General features: G+C 39.7%; 1 protein-coding gene across 1 annotated transcript in view; it reads left to right on the top strand.

Annotated features, from left to right (window-relative positions):
* TMEFF2 (transmembrane protein with EGF like and two follistatin like domains 2) overlaps positions 1-7,272 on the top strand; it is a 228,210-nt gene extending 220,938 nt beyond the window's left edge. Inside the window, exons 8-10 of the mRNA XM_039234703.1 lie at positions 1,699-1,822; positions 3,616-3,774; positions 6,943-7,272. Of these exons, the coding sequence (XP_039090634.1) occupies positions 1,699-1,822; positions 3,616-3,774; positions 6,943-7,039 (380 nt within the window). The 3' untranslated portion in view covers positions 7,040-7,272. The remainder of the gene's footprint in view (positions 1-1,698; positions 1,823-3,615; positions 3,775-6,942) is intronic.
* The last annotated feature ends 11,312 nt before the right edge of the window (positions 7,273-18,584 follow it).

The following is an 18,584-nucleotide window of genomic DNA, read 5'->3' as shown; positions in this document are numbered from 1 at the left end:
AATCTCCAGTCTCTCTAGCATGCTTATAACAAATCCTTTATTGATTTGAGTATGTGATTTGAAATATTACCCATCATTCAAATGTACACAAATATTCCTACACCAGAAAGCACTTAACATATTTAACAATATACTTCAAACTTTAAAGTTCTGCGGATGATGCCTAGACCTTAAAATGTATAGATATTTTATTGCTCTGCTTAAACATAAATAATGCATTTGTCTGATTCGCCAGTATTATGGTATTTTTTCTCCTGACGCATATACACGTCATCCGTGATTGCCAGTACAAAACTGTAAGGATGCATTGTAATAAAAGCTATACCCTTATGTGAAATAATAGGAAATAATCTATTTCATAAAAATAGTAATTCATTCTTAATCTTCCATTACCGCTGCTTCCATTACTTCTATTACAGTGGGATTGAAGAGTATCTTAGATTGAAGTCAAGAAAGTTATTTCTTTCAGGTGTTTAGGCAACAATTTTAAAGCCTGTCAGGTCAGGTCACAGATTACAGAAAAAAATCCAAGAAAGGTAAAACTTTGTATTATAAAATGAACATATTCCAAAGACTGTTTAGAGATGGCCTTACAAATATCAAGCAAATGTATTAGGGCTAACGGTCAGAAAAAGTATCCTAATGTCTTTATAGAAACATAAGAAAACAAAATTTGTTAATGACAGAGAAAAGGGTTCATTTTAGAACACAAATTTTTTCTTTAAATTTTTTTTAATGTTTATTTGTGAAAGGGAGTGGGGGGAGAGTGGGGGAGGAGCAGAAACAAAGGGAGACACAGAATCCAATGCAGGCTTCAGGCTCCAAGCTGTCAACACAGAACCGGATGCAGGGCTCAACCCCATGAACTGCAGATCATGACCTGAGCTGAAGTTGGATGCTCAACCGACCAAGCCACCCAGGCACTCCACAAACTTTTCTTTATTGTGAAAGGGTTAATTTTAGAACACAAACTTTTTCTTTATCGTAAGTTTAACTTTCACATAACCTTGTTAACATAGGCCAGCTACTGTGCATCGGAATACACTCACAGCATTCAATATGTACTGTGTTAGTATCTACATAAATGATTCTGAAATAACGTTTGCTCTTTCAATAGCTTTATTTTGGCAATAAGAAAATGTATGGGTGCTAGTAAAATGCACGTTCACAGTAAATGAAAAAAGCCTGAAAGAATACATTTGTTGCAATTTGCATTTAGTTTGGGGAAAGGTCTGTTTAACAACTGAACACAGCCATATTTTAACTTTTAAGCTCCCACACTGAGAAAAGTATCAAGGTATTGCAGCAATTTACTCTTAGGGACATTATGCTGGGCTTTGAAATTCAAAAAACAGGATAGTTCTTCTTGAATTATTTTATGATCAATGTACAGTCTCGGCACAAGGAAAATTAAAGCTGTCTGACAACTCACAGAAACATCACTGGCTATTAAAGATGGAAGAAATTGCATAAAAGCATGAAAAGCACTGGGTAATTTTGCAGTTTCATCTCTAAACACAATTGTAAAGATGTCTGTCTTTCAATTCTTTCTCCCTCTTTCTTCTGAAGCATGGCCTTTTAGTTCTTGCCCTTTTAAATATCTTTGCCTACTATAGCTTTGCTACTTAATGTCCTGGTTGATCTTACTGGGCTAAGAAAGTATTTACAAGGGGTGCCTGCTTTTATCTGTATTCACAGAGAATGCTAACAAGTTAGAAGAAAGTGCAAGAGAACACCACATACCTTGCCCAGAACATTACAATGGTTTCTGCATGCATGGGAAGTGTGAACATTCTATCAATATGCAGGAGCCATCTTGCAGGTAATGTTTTCACTCTTTAACGACTAAACTGTATAAAGTAAAAATATAAAACTAAATTCTGATGTTTGCAGAGAATTGGATGGCATTCTGACTGAGTGATCAGCAGCAAAACTTTTCACAGCGTCACCTACACACACACACACACACACACACACACCCTAGAAAAACATAAAATGGGTGTGGCTTACATACTGGAGTTCTATGTAACATATTATAATGTATACTTTTCTAAAATTTTAAACTGTACTTTTGGCATTACAAGCTTCTTAAAGACTCAGCTTCCTCCTCTGTTTTATTCACCTCTTTCCCTCGGACGTAGAAGGGCTCTTGACACATAACAGGTGCTCAATAAATATTTCTGAAATGAATGGACAAGGACTTACTGTACATTAGGATACCATCATTGCTTCTGGGAGGTCATCTTTTCCAAAGTCCTTCAGGTGTTCCAATAAATATTATCAATCTTGCTTTTGCTAGGTGCATTCTCTTTTCTGTGGATCTGCAATCCACAAGCCTTGTAGTGTGAGATTATTAGCTATACCTCCCCAGATTCTAACTAGGTTAAGACACAAAAAAAATTCCTTGTCTGGATTTAGTTAATAAATATAAATAGCTGCTGAATATTCATAAATAGAACATAATCATTTTGGAGATGCTAAAGCCAAAGTGAAAACACAGATGTATTTTTATAAAGGAATATACAAGTGGCTTACGATGAAGTAAGTTGTATATTGCAATTCAGTGAAAAGAGTTTCTCTCTCTTCCCTCCTAGTCCTCCTTTTCCTCCTCCTCCTTTTCTGTGTCTCTTTCTTTCTCTCCCTTCAAGAACTGTCTTCCTTTTATGTTTCCCTTAACTGAATACACTAGCACCTACCTTCCAAGTGAAGCCAGGTAGAGAGAACAAAACTGAGATTTGTTCCCGCTGCTCTCTTTTCCTTAGCAGAGTCCCCAGGATTGCACCCTTCTGAGGCAGAAGGAAAGACCTCAGGATGTGGAAATTCCATGTGAAGTACTAAAAGAATTGCACAAAGCCAATGACAAGTTGATCCTCATTGGCATTGTTATGTGAACATTTCCTCATTCCGTAGTCAAATGCTAATTTTAACCCATAGCTGGTCTACTGGAGCTTTCTGATGAGGGCTCAGTAAGTGAAAGCAGCACTCATTTTCAGATGAATAGCACATGGGTTTATTTTACAGAAAGATATTGCCTGCACCATACTTTTCTTCCTACTGAAATTGAACTGTCTAACATAAGTAGACAACTTCATGATCAACAGATCAAAGACATTACTTGTACTTCTGTTCTAAACATTTTTCAACAATTATCCTCACAGTAGTATAGAGAATGCTTTCTCCAAAAATAAATAAATAAATAGCTCTTGCTTGATACCCATAGCCTCCGAACCAAACCTTTTTTCGAGGTAATCATGTTGACTTAGGTTGACTAAAGAAGAAGTTACATGAAATGTGAGGCTCACTTGAAAAAATATAGAAAGAACAGTTATCCAGCTATCTCTGGACATCTATTGTTTCTCTGCATGATCATCACAAACAACCTCCTAGCTTCAAAATCTTATTATAAGTATAAAGAAAAGCCTCATGCCTTTGAAACCCAAAACACAAGGAGATTTTGTTGAAAATAAGTAGTAGAAAAGCATATCTGCAAAGTAGCATTTCTTTTTAGAGAGAGGAAAACAAAGAGCCTAACTTCTCAATGAAGATAAGGATATGGGCCAACTATAAAAATGAGTCCACCAGCTGTAGGTAACTGGACACTATCATTTCTTCCAGGTGCGATGCTGGTTATACTGGTCAACACTGTGAAAAAAAGGACTACAGTGTACTGTACGTTGTCCCCGGTCCTGTGCGATTTCAGTATGTCTTAATCGCTGCTGTGATCGGAACCATTCAGATTGCTGTCATCTGCGTGGTGGTCCTCTGCATCACAAGGTCAGTGCATGTGCTCAATGGCACCCAGATAAAGGAATATGTTGTTTTTCCTTTCCTGACACAGTTCCCTCTAATTGTGAGTCCCTTCGTGGATTCTACGGCCATCCATTCTCTGGAGTCCTATTTCCTCATCATAACAGCATGTGAATAGCATTGATTTTCATGTTGGAGTAGTACAAATTATTTTCCTTATTTTTGCATTTTGATGAGGATTGTTTAATTTTGAAGCAAAGCCATCTTTTTTCTTTAGAGTGTAATCCCAATCTTTGTTTAAACATGCTCTTCTCTCTTAGCTATAAGAAGTCAGTCCTCATTCAAACTATGAACAAGCTATTTAAATGACCAGTGTTTCCTTCTTTACTCAGATCAGGATGCCAAAAGAGGTCAGAATAGATGGTTTGCAAGGCCTAGAAACGTGGTAATGTACAGCTCTCATTTATGGTACTTATAGTTCCAAGTGTAACTCACAGATATCATCGTTTTTAACACATTTGATGTAAACAAGTAGATTTTTATCTTAAGTTAATAAAATAGCTTTTAATTGCAAAATTCAAAGAAAGTAGCTATAATTTAAAAAGATTATGTTGTAGTACATGAAACCCTTTGATATATGGAAACATGCAGTGAATATGACAAGTATTTGTATCAAACCCCTGAACAATGAAATGATCATTGCTTCCTGGAGAGTTAGACTGAGAGAGATACCCTCTGGATCCAGTTTCAACAGGAGAGAAAATCATGGTTAATTAGTGAGGTTTGACATTGTGCTTGAAGTAAAGGAAGTAAGATTAGGTATTCCCTTGCTTAATTTCATCAATGTGTCAATTCATGGCAACGAGACTCATTATTTACGCCCTGTCTAACCAGCCATATGATTGAAGATAACTTCTTTCTGACCTGATTTTATCCTCCTTGAGGTAAAAGTTCCAAGAAAGTTTCTCAAGGTTTTTGCCACATTCACAAGACATTTAAACATTCACTCATTTATACAGCTCTACGGTAAATCAGAATGTTTCCTCCAAAATTATTTTTCTAGACAAGAAAATAAAAGAAACCGTCATATCTTTAGAAAATAAAGGCCATAATACATCTCTGTAGCTGTTTTGCACTATCTTCTTTGAGGACAAGTGTGGCATTTGCTCTTGAAAAAGACAAAATATGGTTCATAAATCCTTGCTGGGCCTAAAGGCTTAAGGGAAGATCATCGACTGGAGCTTTGTGCTGCTCGAAGCCAAGTTGAGCTCATCAACTAGACTCTCACGTTTAGATGCCAAGTGAGTCAATGGATTATATTAAAATAGATTCTAGGGAACATAAAGATAACTCAAGAAACCAAAAATACTGAGTATAAAGGAAAGATAGAAAAGACTCTAAAACATGAGAAATGGTGCCACGTTACTCTAAGGGGTTTGAGCCTTCTGATATCTACACGATATCAGCACATGAGAAACCAAATTCATATTTAATAGGTCTCATCTCATAACAGTTGGATTTGCTACTTCATGTACTGACAAAAATGCGAAACCTTCAATATTTTAGCATATGTTCTCAAGTTTGTTATTAATCACAGTCCTGTTCCCATACAGAACAGCTGGAATACAGCTAACTGTTAAGTGGTTAAGCCGCACTTAACCACTGCTCATACTGCCCCTTGGCTGGTCATGATATTGTGTGCCCTGATGCTTACGACAACCTCAACTGAGCTCCAAATTAGCCATTTTTTCAAGGCAAATGGGCATTTTCATTTTCCATGTTAAAACAAAACAAAACCTAATCTCTATTTACTTTTGAGGATAAGTACATGAGCTAAATTATCATTATTTCAACGCCTTTTACAAATCTGTCCTAGGGTGTCTGAGTCTTCCAAAGTCTTTCCAGGAGTCATACTAGTGAACAAGCCACACTTTTCCCAGTGTGGATTCATTTCACTCGCATGAAAACATTCTGCTCCAAAACAGATTTTCCAACGAGGCCATCTGCCCATCACCCAAATCCTCCCTTTTTCTGGCCACCTTGACCACACCTGTCTGTCAAGACCTATCCCAATGTATCCAGTTGCTAAAATATTTATAAAATTGCACCAAGTGGAGGTCTGCTCATTCTCTTCAATTTTCTTTCAATTTCTCAGTCACCTGGGCTCTCCTGTTTTCTCTCTTCTCCTTCTCCCACTTACATTTTTCTAATCGCTTCCCCTTGTTTTTATTATGTTACTCAAACATCTGCCCTCCTTCTAACTGCAACATATGTTATAAAATTATCGACATCCAGAGACATGTTCTGGAATGTAAAGAGTTGCCCTGTTTGGAAGATGGATTTTCAGTCTTTTTATCTCTAGCTCCGACTTGCCGGGACTGTGACTTTCAGCTCCATGTTCATTTTGACATATCTACCACACCCTGGTAAAAAATATAAATCTATACCATGTATGTTTATTCACATATGAACATATATATGAATGTCTAATCTCTGATGCCCATCTTAGTATAATAGGATTTTATATGAACTTTATATTGTTGTTCTTATTTGCATCATCAAAGCACTCGTTTATTACAAGAGAAAAGACACCCGGCAGATCAGAGCTTTTCAGGTAATTTGACTGAATTTAGCTTTTTATGGAAGCTAAATAACAGGTCCCAATTTATGTCTGTAGTTTATAGTATCAATATGTAAAAGTGATATTAGGCTGAACCGAAACAGTATCCCTTTCCATTACATATCAGATATTAACAGTTGGCTCATTCTCTGGTTGGATAGGATTTAAATTTGTAGCACTGAAATGTCAATATAACATTCATCCTTAGGACATTTAAAATATAAAATTGTTGAAGACATTTAAAGTGAGATTAGATGAGCTCACAACTTGCTTGATCGCATTGTGCTGAGTCATTCTTGTGCCTTCCTGGGTGAGCAGCTGAAGACTAGGTAACAGTGTTCTCTCCAACTTCCGCCTCTGTTCCTCAGATCTCCTCAACAAATGCCTAAACACAATGGCAAGGAGAAGCAAAAAGGAAAAAATCTCCCAACATAATCCCAGCTTCTACTACTAATCAATTCCTTGGTCTGAACTATTTTAACAATTTGCTTATCCACAACTTCGCTCTGTAATTGTAGGACCAAATTTCAGGTAATAGCACTGGACTAAGATCTGTAAACTTTCCAACCTTCTAGGAAATGCCCCAGAAGCAACAGAATTCACAGACAGAAGCAAAATACAGGGCACTACAGTTCAGACAACACAACAAGAGCATCCACGAGGTTAATCTAAAGGGAGCATGTTGCACAGTGGCCGGACTACCGAGAGCTGGGACTACACAATACAGTATTATAGACAAAAGAATAAGACAAGATTTCTACACATGTTGCCTTGCATTTGTGGTAATCTACACCAATGAAAACATGTACTACAGCTATATTTGATTATGTATGGATATATTTGAAATAGTATACATTGTCTTGATGTTTTTTCTGTAATGTAAATAAACTATTTATATCACACAATATAGTTTTTTCTTTCCCATGTATTTGTTATATATAATAAATACTCAGTGATGAGAAAAAATTGGCATTCTTAAATTTGCGTTATCTCATAACTGTAAATATAATCAAGCTAGTACGATCTGTACAGGCACCAGTAGTTCATCTTTCCCCACGTCTTGAGGCAGAGCATTACTTTATACAGGACTCGGTTGCTAGGTTTTGAGTGATTCCAAGATCAAGGGAAATGATGGTTATTGGAAAAGAGAAAAAATAATTTACTTTATATCGAGTGAGGATAAAATATTTCAGATCTCCGAATCACCGCTATTTCATCAACTTCCCTGGTCTTCCTTTTTCATCCCCAGAGCTGAAAAATCTCTGGCATATAAATTAAATCAAAGAAGAAGGGGAGGGAAAGTGTTTTATAACTCATAAAAAAGGGGGAAAGAAGATATTGGTTTTTATTTGGAAAGCACCTTAGAATCTCCCCGTTAAGTGCATATACCTGAAGGGTCCAGAACAAGATACACATCAGGAATACACAGAGCACAAAATCTATTCCATTTAGGTGAGTGGAATTAACAACTTGGAAAAAAATTTAATAACACCATTAAAAGTGAAACACGAGAGTCCTGGATTCTCAGAAGCACCTTGCTGCATTTATAGTAAAGAGTTCTATAAAAAAAAGTTAGAATCCCCATCACATTTCTTGTGAATAGCTTTATGGCTAATGCAGCACCATTATTCCAAGTGAAACTAGGTTGACGATGATATTTCATAAAGACACAGAACTATGTTTTAAGTATATTTATATGCTGACATAAGAAAGCAAATTAATCCTGGGGCACCTGGGTGGCTCAGTCAGTTGAGTATCTGACTCTTGACTTCAGCTCAAGTCATGATCTGCTGGTACATGAGTTCGATCCCTACCTGGGGCTCCATGCTGACAGTGTGGAGCCTGCTTGGGGTTCTCTGTCTCCCTTTCTCTCTCTGCCCCTCTCCCACTCATCTTGTCTCTGTATCTCTCAAAATAAATAAATAAACTTTAAAAAAAAACAAATTAACCCCATAGCATCTGAAAGAATTTAGTTGATAGGATTTTCAGTATGTAAATAGGTACGAATGGAAAGAAAGAAAATGTGAAAATTCTCGAAGAATAAGAACTAAATAACAAATCAACTAATCGCCTTATTATGATTTTGTTCTTCCCAGCTTTCTGTGGCTAATGTAGTACATCTAAATAAAGCTTTCTCTGTCTCCTTTAAATGTCCTCTGCATGGAGTAAGAGGAATGATACTTCTGTGTCAAGAAAAAAAAAAAAGACAAATATCACATCCATACATTTTGGATATAAAATATTTGGTAAAAAATAAGTTTCTTGAAGTGATATTTAAGATATTTGTTAAAAAATGTAAAAAGTGACAATCTAAATAGGTCTCTGTGTAAAACCTGGTACAAAACAAACTCCATTTAAACTTGTACATGGAGCTTTAGTTTGATTACCAAGTGCAGAGATGTACTAGCAGCAATCTCCTTTGTAAGACAGTAGTTTATGGCAAAAACAAAAAAAACAAAAAAAAAACCCTTCCTCCTAAGGGAAGACCAACAATGCAATACTACAGAGCTTAGCAGAGTTTAAAAGAAACAATTCCACGGACCTTTCACTGTTAAGACTTGCTTCGCTAAATATCGGTATGATACTTTGCAGGAATTTTTATCAAAGAATCATAAACCTAAGTGTTGGAAAAGTCCTTGGAGTTAATAAAACAGTGCATTCCTGGGGGCACCTGGGTGGCTCGATCGGTTAAGCACCTGACTTCGGCTCAGGTCGTGATCTCACAGTTTGTGGGTTCGAGCCCTGCATCGGGCTCTGGGCTGACAGTTCAGAGCCTGTTTCAGATTCTATGTCTCCTTCTCTCTCTGCTCCTCCCCAGCTAATGCTCTGTCTCTCTCGGTCTCTTTGTCTCAAAAATAAATAAACATTAATAATAATAATAATAATAATAATAATAATACAATGCATTCTTATTCACCTCCATGCTCACCTACCCCATAAAGGAAATCCTTTTAAAGGAAACATCGTGAATCCTAAGTGAGCACATATTATGTGCCAAGTCCTATGCAAAATGTTAGGATTGTTGGACAATTCTAATTTTGAGACCTATTTTTCTAATGTTGAGTTGAATTTTACTTCTCTGTAGTTTCTACCCATGGCTCTTATTTTTCCTTTCTGGGGCAAAATGACTTACTTACTTAAGAATCTAAGATCAGATACCATGTTTTTTCCACTCACTCCATGGCCTCTTTGCAAGTACTTTCTTCTCCTGGTGAAGTATCCTTAATGTTTTCATCTGATCTTCATGTGATATAGTTTCCCCTACCCCCTGACATCTGCGTCATCCTTTCTTGGACAAATTCTACTTTGTCTGTTTATTCTTATAAGCATAGAGGTCAGAATTACACAGTTGTGGTCTGGTCAGAAGAGAAGATAGTTGAACTTGTAAAAAACAAATTTAACTGAGAGCCACGATCTCTAAATTCAAGTTCCTACTTTGATCACAAGTTTGCTGTAGAATCATGAGCAAGTCATTTCACATCACTGGCCTTATTGTCCTCATTATCTCCATCTCTGTGGCTCTAAGCTTCTAGATATTCAGAAATCAGATACTATACTTTTGTTATTGCTACCCAAGACCACACTAACTATTTTTGCTGCTTGTTCTCATCTTAAATTTAAAGCTCTTTAAATAAACTGCTAGTAAGCCATGCCATTCTCCCATTCATTCATTATACGTTTATTTTATATTATACAGGCCCTGAGGGCCACCAATTATCAGCACCACACTGAGCAATGAGACTACAAAAATAAATAAGGCAGAGTCCCTGCGTGAAGGGAGCTCACTGTCCAATTGTCCTGGTTCCTTGCATCAAAGACCTCACAGCCCTGCTGGGAGACTGAGAGCTATAAAGAATGCAACAAAGGCTATGATAATGGTCAGTTCAGAGCGCTTGTGGCCCCTGCAGGAGGAATCTCAAGGCCACGTAGATGTGCCTCCTCTCAGTGAGATACACAGGATGACTTCCTCATTCTCCATACAAATGCTGACTTCTTGTTTCTGAGATTTTATCCACCTCTCCCTGCTCCTCCCTTTATACCCTTCTTTTGTCCACAGTACCCTGAGCAAATACCAGCTTATCGGTGAAGCCTCCATGCTTCCTTTGGCAGTCTCCCTAATTCCGTCGTAGCATTTTTGCATGTTATTCCTTACTTATATCTGTCTTTCCCTTAGCCTGGGGAGCAATCAGAGCGCAGAAAATTAGCACCTTGCCAATTGTTTCCATTTATTCAACGAACATTTATTGGATGCCTACACCAGGCCAGAGACTATTCTAGGTGTTATTATGTAGTGATGAAGTAGATAACAGGTCTCTGCACCCACGCTGACTCTAACAAAGGAGATAGCAGTGAGGATTAATTAAACGGTAAACAGAAACAACAACAAAACTATAAAGTTATAAGTTCTATTGAAAGAATGAAAGTTAGAATGAGGTGACTCGGGGTGACTGGATGGTGAGTAGGGTTTGGATCCCTCCAAGGAGACTGTGGTCCTTTAAACTTGGCTTCTGACGCAAGGCAGAAATGGGTCCTGGGCCAAGTTCCACTTTACTAACTACTCAACCTTGAGCAAATTGCCTCATTTCTGTATGCCTTGTATTGATTTTCTTTTTAATTTGTTTAAGTTTATTTATTTTGAGAGACAGTGAGAGCAGATAAGGGGCAGAGAGAGAGGGAGAGAGAGAATCCCAGGCAGGCTCTACGCTATCAGCGCAGGGCCAGATGCGGGGCTCGAACTCACAAACTGTGAGAACGTGACCTGAGCTGAAACCAAGAATTGGACATTTAACCAACTGAGCCACCCAGGTTCCCCGCCTTGTGTTTAAGATGGAGAGAAAAGTCTTCCCATCCTCAATAATACTACTATGAGAAGTAACTAAGAGAATCCCTGTTGTGCGTAGAACAATGACATGTACAGAGTAAACTTTGGATGTATGGAATTTTTATTCAGGGATATAATAAATATTTACTGTAAGAGTCATCAAGACGAAAACAACATATTTCATCAGTTAAGTGAAACATAAAGGGAATCAGATGGTTCAAGTTAGGAGGCATCGAGCTATCACCTACTCAAAGGATTGTCTCTGTGGAGACAGGAAAGCTGGTGCTGGAAAAAATGAGGCAATATAGAACTAAGGAACAATACAGCGCCTCTATTTTTTTTTTCAGATGGGTTCACTGGCATCATGTCTGAACAAAAGGAGGGATCATTCTTTCATTTTAAAAGAGGCCTGTCCTGATAAAGCACATACTGTTAAACCTCTTGCGTGTGTTTCCAGGCACGGGATGAGTGAGTCAATATTGCAGTGACTTTGCAGGGCTGAATTCTTTACTTTCATGAATCCTTGAGGAGAAGTCAGTGCAGACTATCAAAATATGACAGAGATTATCTCAGAGTCATGTTAGATTCTCAGCTAATGTTTGTCTTCAGCTGCGACCTCCCTTCTCCAAAGTCATGCGGCACCTGCTCCAGTTGCTACTGTCCCTCAATTATAGCAGACACCCCAGTTATAGAATTAATCCTCTGGATATCAGCAACAAAAACCCTTTCACCTATTTAACTGCTGTCTTTATATGAGCATTCACATTATATGAAGGATGAAGGATTATACAAAGTAATAGCATCGGTTTTGTAAAGAACACCTAAATGTACAAATGACTATGAGCCTTTGCAATCAGCACCAGGAAGGGATGGGTGAGGGGCAGCCCACCTGGTCATATTCACACCTCCGTCCACCCTCACTCTGGACAAAAATCTGCTTTCTTGGTCCACGCACTCTAGGAATGCGACCTTCCTCGATACCTATCTCCAGGAATCCTAAATGAGCTATTTTAACTTGGGTTTTCTATTTGCTTTTAACCATTTAATTATTTTTCATTATCTATCTTGCATCAGGTAAGAAATGAAGGAAATAATGCTTTCCATTATCCTCCAAGCCAAATTCGATTCAGCACAAGAACCTTAACTCAGAGTTAATGAGAAGTCCCAGATCAGGTGCTATGGGGGAGGGAGGACAGGAACAAGAAGTGGTCCTCTGTTCTGAGTAATTCCATTGCCACCAGTGAGCGTGGGCCACAAGACACTTAGTCAGGGTGATCTGAGGCAGCCATTCTCCACACCCACACGGTCAACTCACTTTGCAGGGCATTTTGAGAGGGCCATTTGCCCTTCCTCTCAGAGAGGGTCTCCTCTTGCTGGGATTTCTCCCCTTCTTAATATTCTAACCAGCTTCTTCCTTCTCCTCATGAAGACTTCATCCTCTGCAGTAGCCCATTGTTGCCAAGATCCAGCCTAATTCTCCTCCGTGGAGTCAAGTGTTGAAAACACAGGCCTTTTTAGGAGTCCAGCTATGCAAACAAAGCACAAATAATGTCCCAAGTTGTCACCACAGTCCACCAAATTACAAGGAAATGTATTACATAAATCACACTTAACTAAAATTAGAAAACACAGATAAGCCAGCAACATAAAATAGTCCACCAAGAGATAAACCCCTTGGTGTTTGTGTATATCTTTTCAGATAATGTCTCTGCATATATGTTGAGGTTTTTAGAAGACAATAAAATAATTTTTAATAAACAGAATCCTCACTGAAGGGTAAGCTACGAAGTATTATTGTCAGCAATAACCTATTCGTGTATACAGTCTGGTTCTTGTTTAATCCCTCTCCATCACGACTCAGTGAAGCCCTCAGAGTTCAGCTGAGGCTCTCAAAGCACCCCTTTGTATCTTTCTCTTTGTCTCCCCTTACCACTCATGCCCAGCGTCTCCCATACTCCTCATAAGGGGCCTCCTGCGGTCAGAGCATTTATAGCACTGGCAAGGAGTTCTCAGTCTCACGGTCTACAGCTGTCTGTCCAGACGGTGCCCACAAAGGAGGGGGGCCAGATCGACAATGTCTCCTTAATTGTCCATGTGCCCAACTTGCATCTCCCTAGATCCAGAGATGCCTAGCGAGCTCTACCCTCCACTCACCCTGAGGCCTTTCTGTTTCTCTTCTCACTCTGGAGAGACCTTTCTTTGAGCCCTAGGCCATGTAACCATCTCGCGCCCACAAAGTGCCTGTGCCAATGCTGTCATTCCGCCAACGGTTTGTGCTGAAGTCAAACTCAGCTCATCGTGGGGCCAACCGCTGAGCTGAGGTGTTTCCCAAGCCTGAACTCTCCTTCCCTGCCTTGATTGTTATAAATAAAAGGCCATTGTTGCCATTAATTGAGGCATGTGATTTGGTTTGGAACCAGGAATTAGTACAGTGTAAAATTAAATAACAATAATGATGACATTAAGAAATACATGTATTTTTACTTTTATTTACTCAAAAATGTATAATGTAATTCTTTTCTTTTTTTTAAAAATATTTACTTATTTTTGAGAGACAGAGAGAGACAGAGCATGAGCAGGGGAGGGTCAGAGAGAGAGGGAGACACGGAATCTGAAGCAGGCTCCAGGCTCTGAGCTGTCAGCACAGAGCCCCATGCAGGTTTCAAACCCACAAACCATGAGATCATGACCTGAGACAAAGTCGGACGCCGAGCTGACTAAGTCACCTAGGTGCCCTTATGTGATTCTTTTAAAAAATACTTGTGCCAATTTTAAACTTGAACACAATATGAAGTTGAATAATTAAAAGTACCATAAGAAAGTTACATTACTTAGGGGCTCCTGGCCGACTCAATCAGTTTAGCATCCAACTCTTGATTTGGCTCATGTCATGATCTCACTCACAGTTTGTGAGATCAAGCCTCGTGTCTAGCTCTGTGCTGACAGCAAGGGGCCAGCTTAGGATTCCCTCTCTCCTCCCTCTCTGCCCCTCTCTTTCTCTCTCTCTCTAAAATAAATAAGCATTTTTAAAAAAGAATGTATCTTACTGAGAGGAATGCACAAACAGCAGCCACCCATCGCCTGAGCTGAAGTTAGCTGCTATAAAAAGACACAGAACTTTGCTGGATGAACTAGCCCAGTAAAGACAGTCTATTCTTCTTACGGGCTTTGTTACATGTTGCTTCAAGGAGTCTCTTAAGGAAACAAAGCTGAAAATACTGTGGCCTCAAAGGGACCCAGTTACCTCTTTACTACTTACTCGGGGAAAAAAAAAAATCTTAACTAGAAGTGATTTCACCTGTTCATATCCATAACCTCAGGACCAATGGCATTTCCAGTAAGATTCCCTTCGGAAGGCGAACTGACAAGATGAGGGATGGGGGAGAAGAAATCGAGTGAGAGCTGAATCAAGGGCCCCTGAGGGTGAGAGGAATGAAGACAACAAATAATTGGATTGAGGGGGAAGGGGTGGTTATGGGAAGAGGAATTTCAAGATGGTTCCTTCAAACAGCCCTTCGAGAAGAAGCATGTCTAGAGCATGTGAGCCAGGTTGCAAGAATACAAACAGGAGGCAGGAAGGTGACACCCCGAAGGCCTCTGGCCCTGAAATCTTGGAAGGCCAACGCGCTGCATGTCCGGGTTGGTGGGCGGAAAGTGAGCTTGCAAGCTGGGCAGAATGAGGCCAAGGCACAGCTCTGAAAATGATTTTTCAGGCCTCTGGGTGAAGAAGAGAATGTGTTTAAGATAAGTTTTGTCATGTGCATATTTCCTTCCTCACAATCCTTGACCTCAAGATATGCAGATTAGATCCTTTATATTCTGCAGAACAACCTTGTCCCAAAGCACTAGATCTTCCCTCTAGATAGAGAATAAAGGAACCTCTGGCCCAGAGGCTGGCCCACCCTCTCATGAGTTCCAGAGGCACAGGCACGGAGGCAGGACTGCTGGATAGTATCTGATCTGGCTACAAAATCCTGGGGTCTGAAAGAAGCCCCGAGCAGGAGCGTTAGGCGCCTGCGTGGCTCAGTCAGTTAGGCGTCCGACTTCAGTTCAGGTCATGATCTCACAGTTGATGGGTTCGAGCCCCATGTCGGGCTCTGTGCTGACAGCCAGCTCAGAGCCTGAAGCCTGTTTTGGATTCTGTGTCTCCCTCTCTCTCTGACCCTCCCCTGCTCATGCTGTCTCTCTCTGTCAGAAATAAATTAAAAAAGCATTAAAAAAAAAGACATCCTGAAAAAGGAAGCGGACTAGCCCCTGGTTACCAAAGACAAATCCATCTGTAGTCCCCCTGGGGAAATGCGGGTCAGAACTGCCGCTCTTACCAAATAGCAAACCATGGGGAAGTATTGTTTCGGTTTGAAAAGATGAGTAGTAAGAGAAAACTGACATCTCTGTATGTGGAAGTGAAGAAAGGCCCGGGAGAGGAAGCCTCCACGTTCTACCTCTCAGCCCTTCCAAAGGCGCGGAGCTCTGATCTTCTAAGGACCTACGAGTGGAGGGGCTTGCGATTAAGCTCACACACCGAAGTCTTGTAAACAGCCAGTGACGTCGTCAACGTCCCCCCAGAGGGTTGAGACTTCACTGCACCAGCATCCACATAGCAAAATTATATTTCCCTTTTCAATACAATGTACATGAATGTTCACTAGCGCCCAATTACAGTAATGCATGATTTACATACAATTAACTCTTCTGCTTAATTACAGTCACGCAGGGATTAAGGGAGAAAGGGCTTCTACTTTGTAAACAGTATATGCTTCAACACTTAGCCTCTGTATGATATATTTCTGGCCCAGTCACAAATGCAAACGAGTTCTGCAGTCACTGCGTTTTACCCTGCCTTCTCTTCTCACAAGATTCTGTCTGCGGAGTCACCGGGGTCCTTATCTAGTTAGAGCAAAGGAATCTAGTTTTTCTGCGAATGTATGAACTGGAGTGCTTTGTAGCAAGGATCTCGAGTTTGGAAGTTTTGCATACAGTGCAGAGTTGAACCTTCTGGGTAAAGAGTCTGAAAAGGGCAGGAGAATGGTCTCTAGTTTTCCAGAAGCAGCAAGGAAAACGCTTTCTTCAAAAAGGCTGTGCAAAGCTGCTTCGACAACAACATGATCAAAGGCTGCCTCCTCTCTCATCCTACATCTGTCACTTTCCTGAATTCCTTTGGCTACAAACATGAACACAATTTTTCTCTGAATAAGACTTCAGATTACACATTAATGGGGAATTAGAAGTGAAGTTCACTGCCACCCAACCACAAGAATTGTTTTTTCCCCAGCCGGTGCCAGAGCTGGTGCCAGAACAGTGGGGTTGCAGAAAAGTCACTGAGCTGGGACAATAAGAAGATGATTGAAGGTAACAGGGATGGAGGGTTCACTGTTCTTGGTTCAGCAGGGATGTGAAAATGCTTCTCTGAAAAGTCGCACAAAAACCCCTCAAGGGGACCGAACGCTCACCGCGCTGGCTCGCCACAAAAGATGGCAATTTCATTCGGCCACGTTGTCAACCCTCTTTTCGCCTGATACACAGAAGAGCCAGCCGGATACCCTAAGAAGTTTCTGAAGGGGCAAAATCAAAACAGACACCAGAAAACTTATGAGCTCCTAGAAAAATTCATGGCAGAGCAAGTTCTTATGCTCCGAACACATTGCACTTGCAAGCAAAGGACTGTAAATCGAAATTAGGCAAATTGGATTTCATTTTGAGGCAATTAAAAAACAGAGAAACACACGCCTCACTCAGTGCCTGCATTCATTTCTTGAGCAATATTTGTGAACGCTTTGCCTAATTAACCAGCTACCTGCCTCATACCAAGAACTTCTATAAAAAGGTTATTAACCCTGCATTTAATACGTGGAAGCACATGGCATACTATACAGAATTATTTTACTTTGTAATCCCTGCCTCTTTATTTGGCAGCAAGACATAAGCCAAGAGGCCTTCCTCAAGTCCTTGTTTCCAGGAGGGCTCCTGTGTGGGAGATTTTCAAAGGCATCTCTGGGAAGGTTGGAAAGAGTGAGCAGTCACCTGGCTGCGTGGGGAAAATTGGTCTAGTCATCTGTATTTTGCTTCCTTCTTTCATCATTGCAAATTTTTCTGTCAGAATCCAAAGCATTAGAGAGATTAAGTTGTTGATTTTTTTTTTCTTTCTTTGAAATCAAGGTCTTTCTGTTCTCTTGAATTTCCATCTCCCTGGCACTCAGCGCTTCACATTATGCCCCGTGTTCTAAGGCATCCTCACTTTAAAATTCATGAATCAACCTTGAATTTTCCATCCTTTGATCCTTCATTGAGTTGTTGTTTCACAATATCAAAAAAACCCAAAAGCTAACTTGAATGTGGCCGTACTCAAAGGAACACTATGCTGGAATTGATCCTCAAGACACGGAACCAAACTTCTTCCATTTCAGACATAACCCCGTGTTTGACCTGATAGGAAGGAAGAAACCTCTCCTTAAAGAACTGACTTTTTCTTTCGATATTGGAGGATTTTAAGACTTGGCTTATTAATTGTGATAATGTATAATGTCTATAAAAGTATCTTTTCTGACTAAGTAAAAACAGGACTCACGTGTATTAATTTCCTGCTCATCTCTTATAGGAGAGGTGTTGTCTGGGGCACTTGATGAATGTTATTTCACTTATTTCTTACAATGGGCCTTTTATAGCAGTTTTATGATGAAGTAGCTGTGAAGTAACTTGTAGAGTTGTAGATAATTTGGCCAAGGTCACAGAGCTAGGATGAAGCACCATCAAAATTTAAATCCAGATCAAGCCAGAATTCAGTCTGTTCCACTATACCATGCAGTTTTTCTATTCTTTCTTGTTTTACACTAGCAGGTCAGAGACTGTGCATCTTTCAGGGTTACCTATGGGCCAGCCAGATGCTTGTTCCAATAATGCTGCCGATCCTCTGATTATTTTGAAACTTTGCTATGGAAATTATCCTCAGAGACAACTGATGAGCCACACCAGAACACCTGTTTCAACATATTAAAAGGATGCTGTCTTTGGGTTCCTGCCTCTCTCCTTTCACCCCTTCCTCCTCATTCTCCCATTTTTGATGAACTCAGCTGTCCACCCAGTTCTTTCTACCTAAATACATGTGCAAGAGGAAACAGTTGAACAAGGTTATTTCAGACTTCTATAAGTGATATCAGATCAGACATTATTTGTTCATGTATATGTTTACTTGTTTTTCTGTCTTTTTTCCATCTCTGGCCTCTCTAACCCAAAGCATGTTAGGCTAAATCAGATCAGGAAGCCTGCCTTGTTTATGTGAGCTCAATGCTTAGAACAGTTCTTGAAACATTGTAGCTACTCAATTAATACCTGTTGAATGAATGAATGAACGAATGGAATTAAAGTCATCTCTGAACTTCTGTCAGGCTCCCTGGAATG

This window comes from Hyaena hyaena, unplaced genomic scaffold (assembly GCF_003009895.1).
Source record: "Hyaena hyaena isolate Hyena2069 unplaced genomic scaffold, ASM300989v1 scaffold_92, whole genome shotgun sequence".
NCBI lineage: Eukaryota > Metazoa > Chordata > Mammalia > Carnivora > Hyaenidae > Hyaena > Hyaena hyaena.
Note: the sequence above shows the minus strand (reverse complement) of the source record. Positions and strands in the feature narration are given on the sequence as shown.